Raw genomic sequence first — 21,695 nt, 5'->3', positions numbered from 1 at the left:
ATATTAACAAACTAAATACAAAATATATATTATATATTGTACAATTCTTATTTAATAAACGGCCCTGTATTTAACAATTAAGATATCTTATGTAACTTTTTAAAAAATCATCATCTTTTAAAGGCGTTCTAGTTATTAATAAAATTTAAAAAGGCTTTAAAAATTGCTATTTAAACACACATTTTTCGAAAGAAGAAGCTAAATTATATTATCCATGATTCAAAATCTCTTCCACAGATATTTTTTAAAAACCGAAAAATACACAAGAAAAAAAAAAGAAAAAGGAGTTTTTTAGGTGTATTATCGATTAGAAAAGATCGCCTTTTTCGTCATCTTTGTCATCTTTGATCGATTCTCACCGTCCGATCGGATCAGTGGTGGGAGAACCAGGCGACGAGCTCGGCTCCGATCCGGCGGTCCGTGGCGGCGCGGAGCTCCGGCACAGCGAGCTGGAGGCGGCAGAGCGGGCAGGAGAGGTTGAGCTGGCCGAGCCAGCCGTCGAGGCACTCGCGGTGGAAGACGTGGCGGCAGGGGAGGCGGCGGACGCTGTCGCCGTCGGAGAGGTCGCAGAGGCAGACCGCGCACAGCGGGTGCGGGGCTTCGGCCTCGCCACGGGAGGAGAGAAGGAAGGGGAAGGCGCTGTCTGCGGCGAGGCGGTCGGAGAGGACGACGAGGCCGGCGAGGCCGGATCCGAGCGAGGAGGGATCGCTGTCTTCGGCGTCGGCGTGGGAGGAGGACAGGTGGAGGAAGCGTAGGAGAAAGGAGCGGAGGTAGGCGACGGAGGCAGCCGCGGCGGCTAGGAGGAGGAGGGGGAGAGAGTCGCCGGAGACGTCGTGGAGATAGTTCGAGAGACCCATCGATTCTTCTTTCTTTTCTTCCTCTTTATTTTTTTTCTCTCTCTTTTTGTTTGTTTTATTAAAAGCGAACAGAAGGTGGGGCAGGGGCAGTCTACATAAAGGCAAGCATGAGTTTTATTTATTTATTAATTTGTTTTTGAGTCCGATAAAACACTGACTATTTTTTTAATATTTATATATAGGTTGGAAAGTGATATAGGGCGGTAAAAACGATAGAATCCGGGTTTCATATATACTCTCAGAACATCTCCAATACCAGGATTTTAAAGAGATTTATAAAATAAAAAAAATAAATAATTTTTTTTAATTATTATGGATATAAGATTTAAAGTTGATTGTTAAAGAGCAGTAATAAAATTTTAAAATTATTTTTTTATATTGAAATTGATATAATAGGTATGTAATAATTATATATTATAAAATAAATGAAACATATAAAAATCATTTAAAATTTTAACTATTGAAAATGTTTCAATAACTGTTAGAATGCTGATATGATATGATGTGACATATTAACATCATTAAAAAAAAAATTTACAAAACTCTAACTATTGAAGATACCCTTAATCTTATAATCAATGTTTTGAAAAAATACATTGAATCTAACCATCCTTAATCTTATAATGAATGTTTTGAAAAGATCCATTGAATCTAACTATTGGAGATACCCTCAATCTTATAATCAATGTTTTGGGAAGATACATTGAAAAGTTATATTTTCTTAATTTTAGATTCATTTTACTATGATAATAATTTTATCTTATATTAGTCAATTCAGGGTTGGAAAGTGATATATGTAAATAGGCAGCATTGATCCCACGGTAAACACGGACTGATAAATCACATTTTATCCTAATATAATAAAAAATTTTCATGAGAAGGCCATCCAATAATCCAATTCAATGAAATATTTTATATCTATTAAAAAGTAATTAATATTATATATATATATATATATATTAATAAAAAATCATTACGTTCACTTCATATGTCTTTTATCGTCTATGTCTTTTATCGTCTGTTTTTAAGATAGGGATCCTCTGGTCCCGGATCCCTAGATCAATCCTGATCCCTTGCTCATTCATTGGTTGGATGAGTTGGATCTCACATGTTTAACAGGTGAGGTCCAGTCCACCTATCTAATGAATGAATGGAATTTTTTCTGATCCAAAATTTTTAGATCAGAGGATCTGACCTGTTTCTAGTTTATCTCTAAATTATGAAAAAAGAGATCAATTATGAGATTAATATATAATTGACCGTCTAAATAGTTAGGAATGGAAAAGGTTTTTTTTCCCTACGGTATGTGTTTGTCAGGGATATAGATATAATAAATAGCAGATTTTTGATTCGCCAATCAAAAATCTCAGAATATTTATCTTTATTAAAATTTAAATTCTAACCTTGTTAATTGTTTTTACATATTTTATCAACGCACCTTAAGGCAAAGTTGTTATAGGTAATAAGTTTCTCAATTAATTTTAGTTCCATCATTATTATTTATATATACCTATTTTTAAAATTTTATTTATGATATGATTACAACCACCTTGGACAAAATTGGGCTATGGTACCCAGTAAACAGTCAACGACAAGTCATATGGAGTATTTCAAATATTTATAGTTATAATATATTTATAGAAATTTTTTTTCTAAATAAAATTTACAATTAAAAGATGTTAAACTTTTGAGCCGCTCGTAAATACTTTTTTATTTATCTTGATGATCATGAAAAAATTTTAATCTCAATGTTACCGAACTTATTAATCATTTTTTTAAAAAAATTTTATTACAATTAAGTTCTTACCTTTATAAATCTAACTGTTTATTTATACATTCAAAACAATAAAATAAAGAATTTAAAAATATACTTTAAATAAAAAAAACTTATGTTGCCCTTAGAAAATGTTTAACTATGGGAATTTGTCATAAATAAAGACAATTAAGTTACATTCATTGAACATCGTTAGAGGGCAATTTGAGCGCACAATCTTCACTCTCGTTAAACACACATATATATATATATATATATATATATATATATATATATATATATATATATATATATATATATATTAGTATTATTATTATTTTTTAATTAGCATCCAGTATCACCTTTAATTGACCACGGCACCGTTACCCGAGGACAAAAGAAAATAGTAAGAGAGAAAACACCAAAACATTGCATCACAAAAATAACTTGCAAAATCAAAGATTCTTTGTGATGTAAAAATATAATTCAAACAAGAAAGTTGGAAAGTCGATGCATAAAAATACAATAGTGTTTTCCAAAAAGATTGAAAAATGAAACTGGCTTTATTCGTGCTGAAATCAAGTGGAGATGAAAAAAATATACTTAATTATAAACAAACAAAAAAGCATCTCAATCCTGACACGGTGGAGATGATAGATACTTGAACAAAGGTGTCCATTTAGTTGAAGGACCTTATCACATGCATCCCATAATAATAGTAAGTTCGATATTTAGTACCAACTAATAAAAATCAAATATGATTCCTTAATTGCAATGTTTTTTCTTATCAATCAGGAGCAATGTATTAGAAATTTATAAATTATTTTTTAAGTTGTTGAAAAATAATTTATGATTTTGGAATAAACTGAAAGTCTTCCCATAAATTTCTAATACTGCTTAAACTAAATTAATTTTATTTATATGTGGATCTAATATTTCAAATAAGACTGATGAATTGTTTTAGAAAATAGTAATAAATCTTTAAAATAAATTATAGATGATTACTTTAAATGTTGTATACATACTGCATTTTGTCTTTTTTTTTTTTCATCTCCTACTTGTTGACAAACAATTTTATTAAGAATACTAACTAATTTTAGTAAAATTTAAAATTAAATTATATTAATACTTTCTATAAATATCTTAGGTCAACGATATTAAAAAATATATCTTTCTCAGCCTTTTGACATGAAATCTAATATCTATTTTTATCAGTTTAATATCTGATATAAAAAATTAAATTAATTTTTTATGAAAGGTTCTTGAGCTGAAGTATTATTACCAAGTCCAATTTATAAGTCTAGGACACTGATTTACACATATTCATTTATTATATTAAACACAACGAGTATATGGGATGACTATATATATATATAACCTTACGTCCCACACCATGTATACATCTAATTTTCAATTTGAAAAAAAAAATTATGCCTAATACTATAACTCAACCCATTAATCATAAAGGCACCTTATCTAGTCAAAGTTCTAATTAGTGCGGGGTAGAAATAAATGCGAATAACTTTGTTGGTCAAATCCACCCAAATTGCACAAGTGGTTTGCTGATCTTATCTAGTAAAGCATGAAACATGCTGTAATTCTAGAAGTACGTTTACTTAAGTATGAACGTGAACATTCGGATTAGCAAGAAATGCGCTACAAATCATTCAAGATAATCTTGCTGCTGGAGATGAACTAATGATACCTTTCATGGAATTCAGGAAATCAGTGGTAAATAATTTTAGGATAGGTTTATACATATCTACAATGAATAATTTGGCTAGAAATTATTGAAGATAATCTTACCATTTGCCAAGGGATGGCTTTCTTTAGAAGACAAGGCATTTGACTATTATTAACAATTATCATTGGAACCGTTTGCATGGGATCAAAAGTACACTGTAAATTTGGTCTATCGAATCAGTTTTAAGTGTACAAAAAGTATGAGTAGTAAATCTATGAGATTGATATCCTTAGTTTATTTTTTAAACCAAATATAAAAATTCATAAAGAATTGATTAATTATGAAATGAAAAGAGTTTTGCAGAGTGGTGAATGCATTACTCAGCTCAATATACACTGGAGAACGAGTAGGTGCTGTCGAAGGTCCTTGACAGCCTTAGCCCAACAAAAGGTGTCATTTCGAGTTTGGCATATAGCAGTGTCATCAGTGACACTATGAGTTGCAGATGCTGACCATTCTCATCTGACCTGCACATGAGTTTCATTAATTGAATCACCAGACAAAATTAAAACTACAATAAACTTTATAAATACATAAAAAGAAGATAGTGTTGCCAAACTTCAAAGACACACAGTAGAGATGCAGGAAAAATAACTTGCTGAAAATAAAAGTTAGTAGAGCTACTTTCACGGAAATAGGTACATAATAGAGCTACTTTCAGGAATATTATGAGATGGTTCTAGCAGTGAAATACTAATCCTATGTCTGCCATTCCTGGGCTCAGTCTTTCTCAACAGAAGGAACAGAGAGATACAGGAGCAGCAGAGTAATGCTCCATTTGAATAAGATCAGGTAAAGAAAACACAAATTAACAAGTCAAATTAGTGAAAATTTTCATGGTCTGGAAGGCAAAACCATGAAACTTGCCATAAAAGCAAGAATCATTGGCAAAATGGATAGTCAGTGAATTTAGTCTATCTACAGATATAAAATTTTTACAATATTTGAGCAGCGAGACAAAAAACATGAAAATATTTGAATCAGGACTGCCACAAGGTTTTTTTCCCCACAAAATATTCACTCAGAACCAACAAGAAAAATCGATCGTTGAGTTAGTGTTGCCACCACTAGAAGGACCAACACAGTTTGTGGCTTTCTATCATTTTTTTTTAATGCTCAAATCAACCTGCCTGCTTCTCACTCTGAAAAACTGCTGAGAACTAACCGGTGTTGACTCCCTTATATTTGCATTCATAGAAACATTAGGTAGCCGAAAGCCAAACTGTTGGCACTGCAGATTTTGAGAACTAAGCAAACCCTCTGAAAAATCTGACTGCACATGGTACTGCTGGCGATGAGCAAGGGAATAAAGATTCATCGACGATTTGTTAGATAGCTGTGGAGATTTACCCCGTCCTTGAAGCAAGAAAGCATTACTTCTAACCGGAGGATGATCCAGCAAAGGCCTTGTTATCATAGTCCCATGCCCATTTCTTTGATGTTTCATGCCAAAATTGATGTCCATCCCCAATCTATGGGTTTGCCTTTGGTTTGCCAGATCTATTGCATGATTTGTTTTATTGAAACCTCCATGTGAGATAGGCTGACAAGAATTATTTGTACCAGGCATTTGACTAATATTTGAACCTGAAACATGAGGCCGACACAAATTATCATATTCAGCTCTTACACTGGCCATTTTGCTTTGCAAGTTCCCCTGTGGCGGCTGAGGGCTTTGCTGAAAGGGCACAAGTGATAAAGGCCTAACACTGTTGGGAATACCAACGCAAAGTTGTTGCTGCATGACATCAATCTTCGGTGGCCTGGTCAGACTAGCAGAAGGTGCAATTCTTGTTGAAACTGCACTTCTCTGGTGAGAACAAGAATGCAGTTGTGCTGTAGGCATACAGTTATTAGATGAAGTAAATGAACAGCTTGAATGATCAGTTTTGTCTTCTGTCAAAGGGAGGGATTAGAGAATTCAAAGAACCAAAATGCTTAACATTTCAGAAAGAAGTGTTACCAGAAGTGTTATTATTCACAAGTTTATAGCCATCACGTTCCATCTATACAAAAAACAAAACAGTTGCTTAAGGAAAATAATACGAACGAGGCTTTTTAATAACATGTCAGAGTATCAAAAAGCAAAATGACTACAAGAATGATTTTGATTATTCTTCCAACAAATGGAGATGTCAAGTTAGCACAAGAGCAATTTTAAATAGAAACTAGAAAAACACAATACTGTGATGACTCAAAGTTGTCTTACTGAAAACACAATGATCTATAATCTATTAGTGAAGAATTTCTGTGATAAAGTCAAAACCTACACTGTAATTGATCGGACAATATTCATTGTAACAAGAAGAACAATAATGATAAAGGATTAGTAGAAAAACTAGGAATTTGATTTGCATAAAAAAAATATGGCAGAACTGCAAGTGAAAAATGTGGATAAGTTTCCTGCCTAGTGTGGTTTTGTCTGCTAGCTTCCTAGATACATGAAAGAGCAAGTCAGACTTACTAGGGAAGTGAACTGAGCAGCAAACAAACCTGCATAATGCTGTAAAACAAGTTCAAAAATGGGTAAGGATATCTATATTTCTGAAATATTACACAATTATCATTTTAATAATCATATACTCACAGATTTTAAGTGTAAGTAATCACTGGAATATTTATCGGTTGAATAGATAATATTAGCTACAACCATATGATTAGAAGGATCAAGCCCAGTCAATGCAAGTTTGCAATACTGCTCATATGGGAAGAAAAGCCAGTAACTTCCTGACAAAGAAGAAATTTTCAAAGAACAAATAGAAATTTCAATAAGTTAATAATTTATATGAGTCTCAGATAGAAATTAATTCGCACCTCCAAAAAAAATTTCTTCGCGTTTATATGTTAAAATGTGAGCCGTGCAAGTATCCCCACTACCTCCAATTCCTTGGATATCCTCATTAATAAAGAGATCATCTGGTGGTTTGATAGAATGTTTAAATTCCCTAGTGGTTTTACAACTGTCAGCTTTGTTCTCCTTGAGACCAAGGCGGTGCCTGAAATGAGTGAAAGATTAAAGCAATTATTTAAAAAAAAAAAAAAAGATACTTGGTGATCAAATCCATTGACTAACTGCTTATGATAGAAAAAGAAACATGTCTAAAGCAACAAAGTTTTTGGTTTGTGCAATACCTTTGTGTTATTTCTTGAATAATAGAGAGTTTCTTGAGAATATTTGTCTTATCAACTTCATCATCTGAGATATGACTTGGAATTTCAGTATTATCCAAGGGAATATCAGGTACAAATGCCAAGGAACCAGTTTCAACTGAATCTGTAGAGAGTATTACAGTATCTTCCAGGTGCAACTTAGCTGCAGTTACCTCTGGGAAAGAAAATCTATGAGTTGGCAAATGCACTGTCTTTTTAGCTACCAACTTGTCTGGAGAGTCAGTAGAAACTTGAGAACATCGTGTGAATTTTCTCTTTCGGCAAGTATCTCCCTGATTTGGTATTCGTTGGATATGTAAACTATCATCAAGCAGCGAATGAAAAGACAGGTAGTTAATCATTGGCAGCTTCTGTTTGCTCTCTTTGTTTCTAATGCTTACTGAGGTTACTTCATCTGGAACTTTAACGGTTGAAGTGTCAGTTGTGGAACAATGATTGCTAAGATAAACAAATTGGTTGTTTTGAACACCCTGTTGCTTTTGTAAACATACTGCAGTTTTTTCTTCCAGTCCTGATAATGCATCCTTTCCTAGCTGTGGTGGATGAAAACTTGGCGACCCTTTTTTTGGTATTTTCACAACACATGTCCTGGAAGATTCTGCATGTAACTGATTCCCTATTCTGTGAGATGCTTTGCATCTCCCTTGGGTGATAGAATCTACTGCAGTGTGAACAAGTGGAGAAATTGACCAACCTGCATATGGCACATTGCATGGTTTGGAAATCATTTGTGAAGCATGAAGTGGCGCGCCATTCAGGTCACTGCTCTGTTGAATTCGTGGCATGCTTCCTAAAAAGGTATTAACTGCAAAAGTTAACGTTGCATGTTTAGGTGAACCACTTGTTTGCTGCTTTATGTTTTCGATGGTTCTGCTGCCTGATATGTCTGTAGGGATAGACTTGGAACCAAATTCATGCTTTTTGTGCTGCTTTTTTGTCCATCTCCATTTGATTCCTAAATCGAGCTACATAGTACCCAAAGTTGGTCATGCTATACAACTCTGTACCATATTAACACCCAAATAGTGGATTAAAATCTTGGTGTAATTACCTTTTTAGAAACTGGTTCCTCAAAGAATCTTTTTAGAGATGACTTGGGGTGCAAATAAAGCTTTGGATGCAGAGCCTTGATGATTTGTGACTCAACTTGCTGAAAACAATTCATGGGACGTGATCCAACATACTTGATAGGAGGCATCAAAGTAGCAGACTAGCCAATTATACATACCAGAAAATCATTGTAAGACCATGAATCATCTGAGATTGATTGCATGTCCCTGACAACATCTCCAGTGCTCATTCGTAAACAAACTTTTTGAACTTTAGGGGAATGAGCACAAGAGGAATCACATTCAGACATACAAGATCGGAAGTCCCACACCTAATATAATTCTATCATGTTCAACCATGGCAACTAAATATAGAACAAATAGCTATGACCAGAGCCAACAAATATTAATAGATCCTAGAGATTAAACAAATCGCTACTGCCTAAGGTTAGAAGTTCAAGAATAATATTGCATTAGCATTATGTGAACGAAAAGGTCTTAACTTAATGCTGCATAGGACAATTAATTATCTCAATCTCCAAGGTCATGAATAAACTACTTTGCTTACAAAAATGAAAAATCACCTTTGTTTTTTGTATGCTTAAATAGATGTAAATTCACCTATGCTGGTCTCAAATGTTAGATGGAAAAAATGGATGTTGCATTAGGCTATTACTTGTGTAAAACAATGTCAACCAAAGTTGCCAGGTCCATATTATAAAATATTTTCGTAGATTTTTGTAATTGAAAACTATATTGAGGTGAACACAAGACTTACCTAGAAATTGTAAAATAGGACAAAATGATTTTTCATATTAATCAGAAACATTATTACCATCCTCAAGTGTTCAAAATAATGTAAATGAGCTATTTATATGATTATATGAGTAGATAAGTACGTTTATCATAACTCAGAAATCAGAATAAAAATGTAAGTTTTTATCTCACCTTATTTTAAAATATAGTAAGTATTGTTCATTTCATTTCCTTAATAATCATATAAATGCATGACAAATACTGGTTATGCAAGAACAAAATTAAAAAAAAAAAAAAAAGCTGTGATCACTAGTCACTACGGTGACTATCAGCCCACAAGTGAGCATGCTATCAAGTATGCTATGATGGTACATGCCAACCAGCAGACTGCACACTTATGAAATAACATACAGCTACATTAAATTGGTAATCAACAAAGCATTTAAGCATCCACATAATAGACCAGTAGTGGAAAATGGAAGGGCTAAAAGAAGAATACAAGCAATCTAAAAGTAAAAGGATGACAAAAAAAACATGCAAGACAAATGTGATGTTTTTGTTTACTAATACTACACCTCACAAAATACAGATCCTTTATAGTACTTGCAAGGTATGTCATCCAAAATATTTCCAGGTAGCCAGCCATTCTCAATTGCCTGCACAGAAATAAAATTCAAAGAAATGATTTGAAATTAAAATGCACAAGTAAAAAAAAAAACTCAAGTGCATCAGAACTCGAAAGAACATGCCTGAACAAGACAATCTGGGTAACTTCATGTATTTATATAGGAAAAAGCTTCCAATTGAGTTTCATTTTTCCTTCTTTTTTTTTAAAAAAAATGAAACAATGAACTGTGTTCACCAATTGCAATAAAGTAAAGGAGGTGAAGGCTAACAGCAATGAGTATTACAGCAACATCTTACAGCCAAAAAATCAGAATCAATAAAGAACAGAATAGCAAAAAAAAAAGAATACAGCATGAAGCCAAATGCACTATCAAGGAGAATCAATGATACTGGAAAAGCATCACCCCTTTTTGTAGAGGTGATGATGTCAAGCTGGAATCTTTGATAATGCCAGCTAGAACATCTGTCAAAAGACCTTTGATAATGCCAGTTGGAACCTTTGATGATGCAAAAAAGTTCAATGCTTCAGGGGTGCATGAAACAATTCAAATAATTGCACCCTTTAATTTATGCAAATTGTTATTCTCCCATCGGCTCATGAATAATCGCCAGAAGTCTTTTTGCAAACACTTTTGAGATAACCTTGACTATTAGAGTTTCTAGCGCCAACAGCAAGACACTAGAAGACAGCGCCATGCTCATTAAAAAACAGTTTCATGCAGACAAGGTATTAAAAGACCCAAGAGGGAGGTTATCTACTATCTAGCACCCAAGTAGGGGACTGAAGATTAGTAACATTCAAGACATGTTTTTAATAGTATTGATTAATTACTTACGGAAAACAAGGTCTCAGATATCCCGTCATAAGGGTGCAACAACTCTGAGACATCTTGAAGAGGGGGCAACAGCATGCCCTAAATTTAATATAGAATCATAAATAAATATGAGCAATAGAAGATTCTACTATGTGAACTCACATATTAATTAAATGTAGGAGACAAACCTCAGTGGGTTTTCTAATATAGAATCCATCAGGATACAAGTTGAGGGAAAAGGAAGCCACATGCTCTCCAGAATGGTTGCTGCAATCAGTTAGGCAAGGTGACTGGTTTTCATGCTTCTGTGTAAAATGAGAATAACAACTAAGAGCATCATCAAAACCGGACAAACCCAGAAAGAAACCTACACAAGTAATTTGTCATTTAATATCACCTGCACTTCTAGTTTCTTATTTCCTTTTTTATACATATCAAGTAGTTATTAAACTATAAGAAAATTAATAAATATGAGCATAAATTATTTCAAAAGCAGACTAACCATTATCAGTGTGTATTACTCTATTTACAATTTTTTTCCATTTAAAGATTCACGTCCTCTGCCCAATATCTGCTTTAAGTGTGATATAAGAAGATTTTGATGAATAAAGAATCACGATAATGAATTTACTATACTCATCTTTAAGTGCAATCGAATATTGTCATTTAAGAACTTACATATGCAATGTGAAGTTGGGGAAAGAACTTAAATTGACAATCAAAAGGATTACTAATGGAGTTATGACGGTTTTATATGTTATAACAGTTAATTCACATCTGAGTTACTCATGATCTTCCCAACCAAAATCTGAAAATCATAGTTCAGAGATCAAAGGTGCAATCAATCCATTTTTCACTTGTGTCATTTATTTGCTGAGTATGTTTATTAACAGCTAAGCCAATTTCAGATTTACACCTTTCTTCACATGACAATAAAAAAATTCATTTAGGGAGTGACTCCAAAGCTGGAATGACATAGCAAATCACCCACTGAACATGAGTAATGTGAACGTCAAATTTTAACTCATCTAACCAAACCACCCACTGAAATCCAACAGTATAATATAGCATAGAAATATATACGAGTTATTTGCATTAATTTAGGCTTTGTTTGCAACCCTCAAAAAGTAGTAACATAGATCATCACAATCATGCTGTCCAAATAAAAAAAGAAAAATGGTTGGAAAATTACGATGCCAAATGCAATATAAAACAATACATTGGCAGCTAAACAGAAATATATATGTGTGTGTGAGTGTGTATTTTGGGAAGTCATGTAGCATATTAATCTCTCTTTAAAGCTTTGATCTAGCTTAATCTCTCCTAGAAAAGATACCGAGACTATAAAATAAAATGAGCATGGAAACATATGAGAGTTACAATAAAACTAATATTTCCACAAGATTCTCTGTATGTAATAACCATGCACATTCTCATATTTTCTTATGGAAAAAGGTATACTAAAATACTTCCTTTTGCTTAGATATATATTTTCCAAATATTTATGCATGAAGATCTCGAAGAAATATATTAAATACATAATTACACCATGGTGGCAAATACATAATTACACCAGCATATATTTTGGGAATCCGATAATTTTGCTAAAAAACTATCGTGTGATGCTGCACAAAAGTAATTGATGATAAGCCATCAAAGTTTCTTCTAAATCTTAATTTTATATATTTTTTGAAGTTGAGGAAGGCCTATGTATGAATGATGATTTAATCGAAGTTCTAGCATCATTAGTGATATGGAAATAAGCAAACATAATTGTATAAACTTATAACAATATGCAAATAGGTCATACTTACTATGTATCGAAGTGATAAAATATTGCTTGCACACAAATTGTTAGTTACTGTATTTAGAGGAAAAAGAGACGGTCTTTTTCTGTCCCAAGTTTCTTCACCCAAGTGAAGTCTCTCAGTAGCAAAATCCACGACTAAATTAACGCACTTACCATTCGCTCAGACTTTCTCATAGTCAAGCAAAGATGATTGTACACCTTAACCTATATCGTAATCGCTATGGAAGAATAACTATAAACATCAGAGACAAGATTCAAAAACCACCATCGCAAGAGCGAGAGAAACAGATAGTACTCGGCGCTAGATCCACAACAAGAAGAACCCTCGATCGACCCACATTCAAAAAAACCGAAATAGAAAAACTCACCGGAGACTCGTCACTTTTAGGGCGACCGGAGGTTCTGTCTTCGAGTGCGAGCGACTCCGGCTCTGATCTTACACGGGGGCGGTAGCGAGTCCCGACGCGAGAGAGCTTGAAGGAGATGACCATGGAGGTGTACGTCAGCCAGCGAACAAAGCAGATGGGGAGGGCGGCGAGGTGGACGGGATCAGATCGGAGGGCGAGAGAAGAGCAACGGACCGGGCTTTGAAAACGAGGGACGAGAGGGAGAATCAACGTGGGGGAAGAGGGGAAGAGGGGTTTGGGCGACATTTTATACGCGGGAGAGAGGGGTTACGCAACTGCTGGTCACGTGAGCGGGCGAGTATGCGCGTATCGCTGCTTCGAATGGAAAGCCGAAACGGATCGCGAAAACATCGTAAAAATAATTAAAATTCCAAATAAGATATTTTTAAAAACATAATTAATGCTTAAGTATATATATGGTCCCGTCCTTATTTTTCTCAAAAAAAAATAAAAAAAATATTCATTTGTTTCTAAGTATATAGTTTTTAAAGTTAGTATGAGATATTTAAAGAGTTGACTAATCATTTGACCGGATTAATTCAACGGAAGTTTCTCACATGTTAGAAGCGATTCATCAGCCTAATATTTTTATGTGAATCGATGATTAAAGAAAATTCATGTTACAAATTATTCATCTTTTCATTTGCTGAAATTAAAAAATAGTCATACTGCTATACCATTCCTCAGTTGTAATTATATTGATTATTAAATCATTGTTTGCATAGAAATTTTCTTTTTTATTTCTTAATGAAGTTATACTTTTTTTTTAAACAAAAGTTTGATGATAACGATGACATACAGTCAGACACATATAATATGAAAAATATGAATGAAAATATATTTAAAAATCTCCAATTTGAAAGTAAAATAATTTTTGACCGAAAATTTAAGATAAGTGAATTGGTTTATATTTAATTAAATAATTAAAGATAATGTGAATGTTATTGGATAAGATATTATCTTTTTTACGGTGTAAATGAAAGGTTTGATTTTTATGCGTGTGTTGAAATTAATTTTTTTTTGTCCAAGTATAAGTTGCCCATAAAAAATTCGTGTTAAAATAAACACGATTAACTATCATTAAACGAATAGACTTCCATCATTAAAAGGACAGCGGTTGCCCATAGAATTGGCACAATTGATAATTATATGAATAATTATTCCAATAGATCTTAAATTCAATTTTTAATGAGTATAAAATATTTTATTGGATGTCTACGTTTCCTATATAAAAATTTATTGTGTTAGAATAAAATATTCTTATAATTTATCTATTTATATCAACAATAAAATGTTCTCCACTTAAAATAAATTGAGTTGCCAAGACATCTGCATTATAAAAATAAATAAATAAAAGAGACGTATAATCACTTAGCTGATGATCGTTAAACCAAAAGATTAGTGATGATTAACCAGATTCAAAGGCATTAATTGTAACTAATTAGATGTTTTAACGAGTTGTTGGATTTTTGAGTCTATAAATCTAGCTAGACTCATTTCCTCAATCTTAACTAATGAAAAAAACTTATTTTATCTTTTATCTGAATTTTACCTAATTAATTTTGAAATTAGAGGGTCTTAAATTTAAAATATATTAAAAAACAAATTTTAAAATATTTGTCTTATTTAAAATTATTGTTTTTATTTGTTTCGGTGATGTTTTGCCACTACATATGTATATATTTCATTGCTACCACAACGTTTAATATATATTTTTTTAAATATTTTACTTTTTGATCCTATCCAACGGCGGAAAGATAGAAAATTAAGGATGTGATGACTTCACTGACTAACTATAGACCTCGCTCCACTCTACAAAATAAATAATATCAGTGTCGAGCCAGAGAAGGGCCCCCGGTGTTGGCCCTCCGACGCTCAAGTCAGTCACCGGAAGTGGAGAAGCAGTGGAGCAACAGTAGAACTAGCACCAAACAGTAAGAACGCGTATCTCCGTCGGTGATGAACCCCCCAATATATAGAGCCCTGGTGGACAACGTGTGCGTTTCTCGAGGCATGAGCACGCTCTCCAATGTCCTATGAAAGGATCTGTCGGGAAAGTACCTCTGACAACATACCTTAACAGGGTATATGTATCCTTGACGAAATAATAGAAGCTTTCGCCATACGATCCGCATGTCAACCATGCATCGGCGCTATCTCCCAAAAGGATGTCAAGAGATATCACAGTGATCCTGTTGCTTGGCTGAGCGGGGTAGCCGCTCGGCCAGGACTCCGCTCCATCTATGACTGCTACAAAAAAACAGTCTATTAGGGACGAATGTTTGCAACGAATTTAAATTTTATTCCAAACTTTCCAACAAAATTTGCAACAAAATAATAAACTATTCCAAATTTAGCAACAAAATAAATTCGTTACAAATTAGCAACACAAGATATTTTGTCGCTAATATTGTTGCAAGTTAGCGACAAAAAATAAAATTTGTTGCAAATTTTGCAACGAATAGTATTTTCATCGCAAAAATTGCAACAAAAATATTATTTGTTGGAATTTCCCAACGAATACATAATTTTTCGCAATTTTACAACAAATAATTTGAGGGCAAAAATTTACAATGAAACCATGAATTTATTGGAAATTTCCAACGAATCTGCCAGTTCGTTGGAAATTTCCAACGAAATTCAGATTCGTTGGAAATTTCCAACGAAATTCAGATTCGTTGCAAAGTATGCAATGTCTTAAAAAACCGTTTGACCGATCTAGAGACCTCGGAATCGGATGAAACAAGTTCCTATGTGCTCCTCTTGGTCTCTTGATTCTATAGATGAGCTCAAATATTTTTTTTGACATAAGATGAATTTTTAACATCTAGGTCAATTGGATGAATTTGAATTTGAGCATGAAAGTGTTAGAGTTTTAAATCAAATTGAAGTATAGTTGAACTTATTAGATTTACAAAATAATGTTCGAGTGCTCAGAACGAGGTGAAATCAGTTTGTTTGTATTCGTAAGGTTCTCATGATTATATCCATGAATTAAAAATAATTTTGGAGCTAATTTATTTTGATCTGTGAATTTTTAAACCTGAATTTAATTTACCTAACACAATGGGGATTGAAAAAATAAAGAAAAAAAATATATGAGGTAAAAAAAATTGAGAATATATATAAAATCAGGATAAATAGAGGAGCACATAGGAACTGGTTTCATCCAATTCCGATGTCTCTAGTTCGGTCAACCGTGATTTTAGGAAAATATAGAGTTTGCAACGAATCTGAAATTCGTTGGAAATTTCCAACAAATTCCAGATTCGTTGCAAAGTATGCAATGTCTTAAAAACCCGTTTGACCGACCTAGAGACATCGGAATCGGATGAAACAAGTTCCTATATACTCCTCTTGGTCTCCTGATTCTATAGATGAGCTCAAATATTTTTTTTGACATAAGATGAATTTTTAACATTTAGGTCAATTGGATGAATTTAAATCATTAGCATGAAAGTGTTAGAGTTTTAAATCAAATTGAAGTATAGTTGAACTTGTTAGATTTACAAAATAATGTTCAAGTACTCAGAACGAGGTGAAATCAGTTTGTTTGTGTTCGTAAGGTTCTCATGATTATATCCATGAATTAAAATTAATTTTGGAGCTAATTTATTTTGATCTGTGAATTTTTAAACCTGAATTTAATTTACCTAACACAATGGGGATTGAAAAAATAAATTAAAAAAATATATGAGGTAAAAAAAATATTTGAGAACATATATAAAATCAAGATAAATAGAGGAGCACATAGGAACTGGTTTCATCCAATTCCGAGGTCACTAGGTCGGTCAACCGTGATTTTAGGAAAATGTAGAGTTTGCAACGAATCTTAAATTCGTTGGAAATTTCCAACGAATTCCAGATTCGTTGAAAAGTATGCAATATCTTAAAAACCCGTTTGACCGACCTAGAGACCTCAGAATCAGATGAAACAAGTTCCTATGTGCTCCTCTTGGACTCTTGATTCTATAGATGAGCTCAAATATTTTTTTTGACATAAGATGAATTTTTAACATCTAGGTCAATTGGATGAATTTGAATTTGAGCATGAAAGTGTTAGAGTTTAAAATCAAATTGAAGTATAGTTGAACTTGTTAGATTTACAAAATAATGTTTGAGTGCTCAGAACGAGGAAAAATCAATTTTTTTGCGTTCGTAAGGTTCTCATGATTATATCCATGAGTTAAAAATAATTTTGGAGCTAATTTATTTTGATCTGTAAATTTTTAAACCTGAATTTAATTTTCCTAACACAATGGGGATTGAAAAAAAATATATATGAGGTAAAAAAAATATTTGAGAACATATATAAAATCAGGATAAATAGAGGAGCACATAGGAACTGGTTTCATCCAATTCCGAGGTCTCTAGGTCGGTCAACCACGATTTTAGAAAAATGTAGAGTTTGCAACGAATCTAAAATTCGTTGCAAATTTCCAATGAATTGGCAGATTCGTTAGAAACATTTCAAACGAATTCCAGATTCGTTGCAAAGATGCAATGTCTTAAAAACCCATTTGACCGACCTATAGACCTCGAAATCGGATGAAACAAGTTCCTATGTGCTCCTCTTGGTCTCCTGATTCTATAGATGAGCTCAATTTTTTTTTTTTTTGACATAAGATGAATTTTTAACATCTAGGTCAATTGGATGAATTTGAATTTGAGTATGAAAGTGTTAGAGTTTTAAATCAAATTGAAATATAGTTGAACTTGTTAGATTTATAAAATAATGTTCGAGTGCTCAGAAGGAGGCAAAATCAGTTTGTTTGTGTTCGTAAGGTTCTCATGATTATATCCATGAATTAAAAATAATTTTGGAGCTAATTTATTTTGATCTGTGAATTTTTAAACCTGAATTTAATTTTCCTAACACAATGGTGATTGAAAAAATAAAGAAAAAAAATATATGAGGTAAAAAAAATATTTGAGAACATATATAAAATCAGGATAAATAGAGGATCACATAGGAACTGGTTTCATCCAATTCCGAGGTCTCTAGGTCAGTCAACCGTGATTTTAAGAAAATGTAGAGTTTGCAACGAATCTGAAATTCTTTGGAAATTTCCAACGAATTCCAGATTCGTTGCAAAGTATGTAATATCTTAAAAACCCGCTTGACTGACCTAGAGATCTCGGAATCGGATGAAACAAGTTCCTATGTGCTCCTCTTGGTCTGCTGATTCTATAGATGAGCTCAAATATTTTTTTTTGACATAAGATGAATTTTTAACATCTAGGTCAATTGGATGAATTTGAATTTGAGCATGAAAGTGTTAGAGTTTTAAATCAAATTGAAGTATAATTGAACTTGTTAGATTTACAAAATAATGTTCGAGTGCTCAGAACGAGGCAAAATCAGTTTGTTTGCGTTCATAAGGTTCTCGTGATTATATCCATGAATTAAAAATAATTTTGGAGCTAATTTATTTTGATCTGTGAATTTTTAAACCTGAATTTAATTTTCCTAACACAATGGGGATTGAAAAAATAAAGAAAAAAATATATGAAGTAAAAAAAATATTTGAGAACATATATAAAATCAGGATAAATAGAGGAGCACATAGAAACTGGTTTCATCCAATTCCGAGGTCTCTAGGATGGTCAACTGTGATTTTAGGAAAATGTAGAGTTTGCAACGAATCTAAAATTCGTTGAAAATTTCCAACGAATTTCATATTCATTGCAAAGTATGCAATGTCTTAAAAACCCATTTAACCGACCTAGAGACCTCGAAATCGGATGAAACAAGTTCCTATGTGCTCCTCTTGGTCTCCTGATTTTATAGATGAGCTCAAATATTTTTTTTTGACATAAGATGAATTTTTAACATCTAGGTCAATTGGATGAATTTGAATTTGAGCATGAAAGTGTTAGAGTTTTAAATCAAATTGAAGTATAGTTGAACTTGTTAGATTTACAAAATAATGTTCGAGTGCTCAGAACGAGGCACCATTGCAATTGTCCTCCGTTCGACCCTTTGACACCTAGGCGTTGACCACCTTGACTTTGACCACCACCCTGGCAGTTGACCCCGTGCTAGGTAGGCCTTCCTCTATCTCCACATCACAAGTCTCCCCCTCAAGTCTAGTCGAAGGAAACTGTAAATCTGACTGACTGGACCAGTAGAGTCTCTGGCGGCTTCCACAGTTTCGTCGTTCAGCTTCATATCGCCAGGCTAAGATTGTAAATGTCGCTCGGACCACACCTTTCAAAGTGGATTGTGTCTCTGTCGTTCGACAGTGTGATAATCCCTTATCTGTGCCTGATCGGGGTGATGATCAACAACACTTGGCGAACTTTCTCCTTTCCTTGTGCCTCTTTGGCTGAACGTACTGATGTCATTTAGATTTCTTGAATATCGTGTAAATATCTAATCATTATGACCGAGCACGTGGTCATACCTTTTAATTAAGTCTCATTAATGACTCCTGATGATTAAGTGTCATGTGTCCTCCTTTTTGCCGCCACACGTTTGAAGTGACAGGAGGATATCCGCTGGCGACGTGATAGGTGCCTTTTTGAATTCAACGACTGGATCTTCTCCAAGTTTTTCATAACCTTGGATCAGACAGCTCAGGTCGATCGACCATGAGGTTTATAAGTCTCGCGTGCTTCTCTGTCTTCTTCATTTCGCGTGTCTTCATCCTTGAGCTCCTCCGCGACGATTCACCATCTCTTCTTCTCCGACGATCTATCTTGTAAGCTCCATCTTTTTTTCTTGTTCCAATCTGTCTGTTGTTATTCACCAAGTCTGTTTTCGATGGCTAGTTCCTCGTAACCCCCCATCCCTATCCTTGGATTCTGGTATACTTCTACTGAGTCTAGGTTTGACGAGAATGATGCTAAGAGTTTGAAATTCGCTTATGAATTCTCCCCTCGGCTACCAAATTGGCAACCCTTCTGCCTTTGACCGACCACATGAACTACCGGCGGGTATTTTAAATTCTTTAGGGACCAGTTCACCGCTGGTCTGATGTTCCTTATCCACCCTTTTTTCTCCGCAATCTGTAAATATTTCCGTATTTCCCTTAATCAATTAGTGTCAAACTCCTTTCGGCTGTTGTGCGAGATAGTAGTCTTGTTCCGCTTGCATAATATTCCTTTGACTCCTCGGCTCTTTCATTACTTCTATTATCTGAAACTGTCCGAGCCGAGGACTTTTCTATTCTAAGCCCGAGTGGGCTTGGTCTTTAATAAAATATCGTCATCCAACAAGCACTGGAGAGACCACTACTTCTTCGTTCGCCTTCCTGAGTGGCCAAAGTTTCTGACCAACTGGCAGCTAGAAGTGGTGAACCCACCATCGCTCAAGAATTATAAAAGCCGATCAGACTATCTCCAAGCAGCTTCAAGCTTGTCCGGTCAGAAGTATCACATCCATAATTTGCTGCTGGACTGTGTCCTCTATGTCTTCAGCTTGAGTCCGATCCGCACGAAGCTTCTGTCCAGCCTAGGTATGCCCCTCTTTCCCCAACCTTTGAATCTAACTGATTTTTCCTCCTCTTTTACAGCTTAAATCATGTTACAAGCACGCTTGGTCGGCAAGTACAAGCTCATGGATGCAGAGATCAACGCTGCGACCGTAGCCGAGCTGGAGGACCGTGGCCTGTAGCCGGTCGGCTCCCATAAGGATCCTCTTGACGATGAGGAGGGAACACAAGTGCTAGGGAGCGAAGGGGGAGCCTGCCAGACGGCTGCTAGTGGCAGCTACTGCGGATCTTTCGCTCGAATGGTCGTCGATGATTCTAATCGTGGTCAATTTGGAGTTAGATACTTCCAGCAAACCTCTGTGACAACGCAAGAGATGCTGCAAAGAAGCATCCTCCCGTTCTACGACTTTTGTCTTGCAAACACCAACACCGGTCGTCTCTCGACCCTCCTTCGAGCGGGGCGAGACCTCCATTTCTCCTCTCGAGCAGGGAGTTGTTGGATCGTGATCGTTCGATAGAGGGGGGGTGAATATCGATTACAAAAATTCATCGAGTAAACGCAGCGAAAAATTAAAACAATGCTAACACAGAACCTTTTTACTTGGTTCGAAGCCTGTGTCGACTCCTACTCCAAGGCCCGTACTCGTTGAGTACTTTCGTTGGGCAATCACTATCAATTCGAATAATAATTACAAAAGAGTTAAGTACAAGAATTGATAGAGGCAAAATACCGACAATAGAGCAATAATAAAGAAATCGAAGCTTTGTCGGAGTGGCGTCGCAACGTCGTAGGAGCGCAGGAGAGCAGATCTTCAATTCCGAGTTATTGTATTGAGCTCCACCCCTGACCCTCCTTTTATATGAGGCTCGGGGTGCCCCGGATCCCTTCCGGGCGCCTTGGTGAGACGTGGCAGGTCCAACCAGCGAGCTCCATGTGGCGACGACGCGATAGGATGAAACTTGCCTCCCGGGTGCCCGGATCCCTTCCGGGCGCTCGGACCTCCGGGTGCCCGGATCCCCTCCGGGCGCCCGGACCACCTTTCTCCAGAACAGGTCATTCTCCTGCAAGACAAGGTTAGTCCGAGACAAATATAATGAATTTCTTACAAAACACAGTGTTAGCTCAGTTTATAGTTTAACAAAAAGAGTATGACTTAGATTCCGTCTTTCCGAGACTGGAATCTAGTCACGATCTCGACTTAGATATCCGAAATAGATCTAAGCCGGATCGACGCCTAATGTTCCCTTCCCGGGAACGCGTCCTCACAGT

The 21,695-nt window shown here is 34.8% G+C and overlaps 3 protein-coding genes across 3 annotated transcripts; all 3 read right to left on the bottom strand.

Annotated features, from left to right (window-relative positions):
• Positions 1-355: 355 nt before the first annotated feature.
• LOC121987506 (E3 ubiquitin-protein ligase RHA2A-like) lies at positions 356-932 on the bottom strand. Its single transcript, XM_042541270.1, has one exon. It carries the CDS (start codon positions 855-857, stop codon positions 372-374), a length of 486 nt encoding a protein of 161 aa, XP_042397204.1. The 5' UTR covers positions 858-932; the 3' UTR covers positions 356-371.
• Positions 933-5,238: 4,306 nt separating this feature from the next.
• LOC121987505 lies at positions 5,239-8,865 on the bottom strand. The gene is made up of 8 exons (XM_042541269.1): positions 8,754-8,865; positions 8,577-8,675; positions 7,487-8,490; positions 7,169-7,350; positions 6,942-7,081; positions 6,819-6,857; positions 6,318-6,360; positions 5,239-6,190 (listed from the first exon to the last, which is right to left on the bottom strand). Exons 1-8 carry the CDS (start codon positions 8,823-8,825, stop codon positions 5,454-5,456), a joined length of 2,316 nt encoding a protein of 771 aa, XP_042397203.1. The 5' UTR covers positions 8,826-8,865; the 3' UTR covers positions 5,239-5,453.
• A 969-nt stretch (positions 8,866-9,834) lies between these two features.
• LOC121986752 (protein PHYTOCHROME-DEPENDENT LATE-FLOWERING-like) lies at positions 9,835-13,235 on the bottom strand. Its single transcript, XM_042540694.1, has 4 exons — positions 12,951-13,235; positions 10,961-11,077; positions 10,794-10,871; positions 9,835-9,986 (listed from the first exon to the last, which is right to left on the bottom strand). Exons 1-4 carry the CDS (start codon positions 13,233-13,235, stop codon positions 9,900-9,902), a joined length of 567 nt encoding a protein of 188 aa, XP_042396628.1. The 3' UTR covers positions 9,835-9,899.
• Between the last annotated feature and the right edge of the window lie 8,460 nt (positions 13,236-21,695).

Source organism: Zingiber officinale, chromosome 5B (assembly GCF_018446385.1).
Source record: "Zingiber officinale cultivar Zhangliang chromosome 5B, Zo_v1.1, whole genome shotgun sequence".
Taxonomy (NCBI): domain Eukaryota; kingdom Viridiplantae; phylum Streptophyta; class Magnoliopsida; order Zingiberales; family Zingiberaceae; genus Zingiber; species Zingiber officinale.
The sequence above is the reverse complement of the archived record's forward strand: the minus strand, read 5'-3'. Positions and strand labels throughout refer to the sequence as shown.

Coding starts and splice junctions, on each gene's coding strand:
- LOC121986752 (XM_042540694.1), bottom strand. CDS start 13,235: ATGTCGCCCAAACCCCTCTTCCCCTCTTCCCCCACGTTGATTCTCCCT. Junction 10,872..10,960: donor ATATTAGAAAACCCACTGAG/GTTTGTCTCCTA, acceptor TATTAAATTTAG/GGCATGCTGTTGCCCCCTCT. Junction 9,987..10,793: donor TATCTGAGACCTTGTTTTCC/GTAAGTAATTAA, acceptor ATTTCTGTGCAG/GCAATTGAGAATGGCTGGCT.
- LOC121987506 (XM_042541270.1), bottom strand. CDS start 857: ATGGGTCTCTCGAACTATCTCCACGACGTCTCCGGCGACTCTCTCCCC.
- LOC121987505 (XM_042541269.1), bottom strand. CDS start 8,825: ATGAGCACTGGAGATGTTGTCAGGGACATGCAATCAATCTCAGATGAT. Junction 8,491..8,576: donor AGGAACCAGTTTCTAAAAAG/GTAATTACACCA, acceptor GGTACTATGTAG/CTCGATTTAGGAATCAAATG. Junction 7,351..7,486: donor ATTCAAGAAATAACACAAAG/GTATTGCACAAA, acceptor CACTCATTTCAG/GCACCGCCTTGGTCTCAAGG.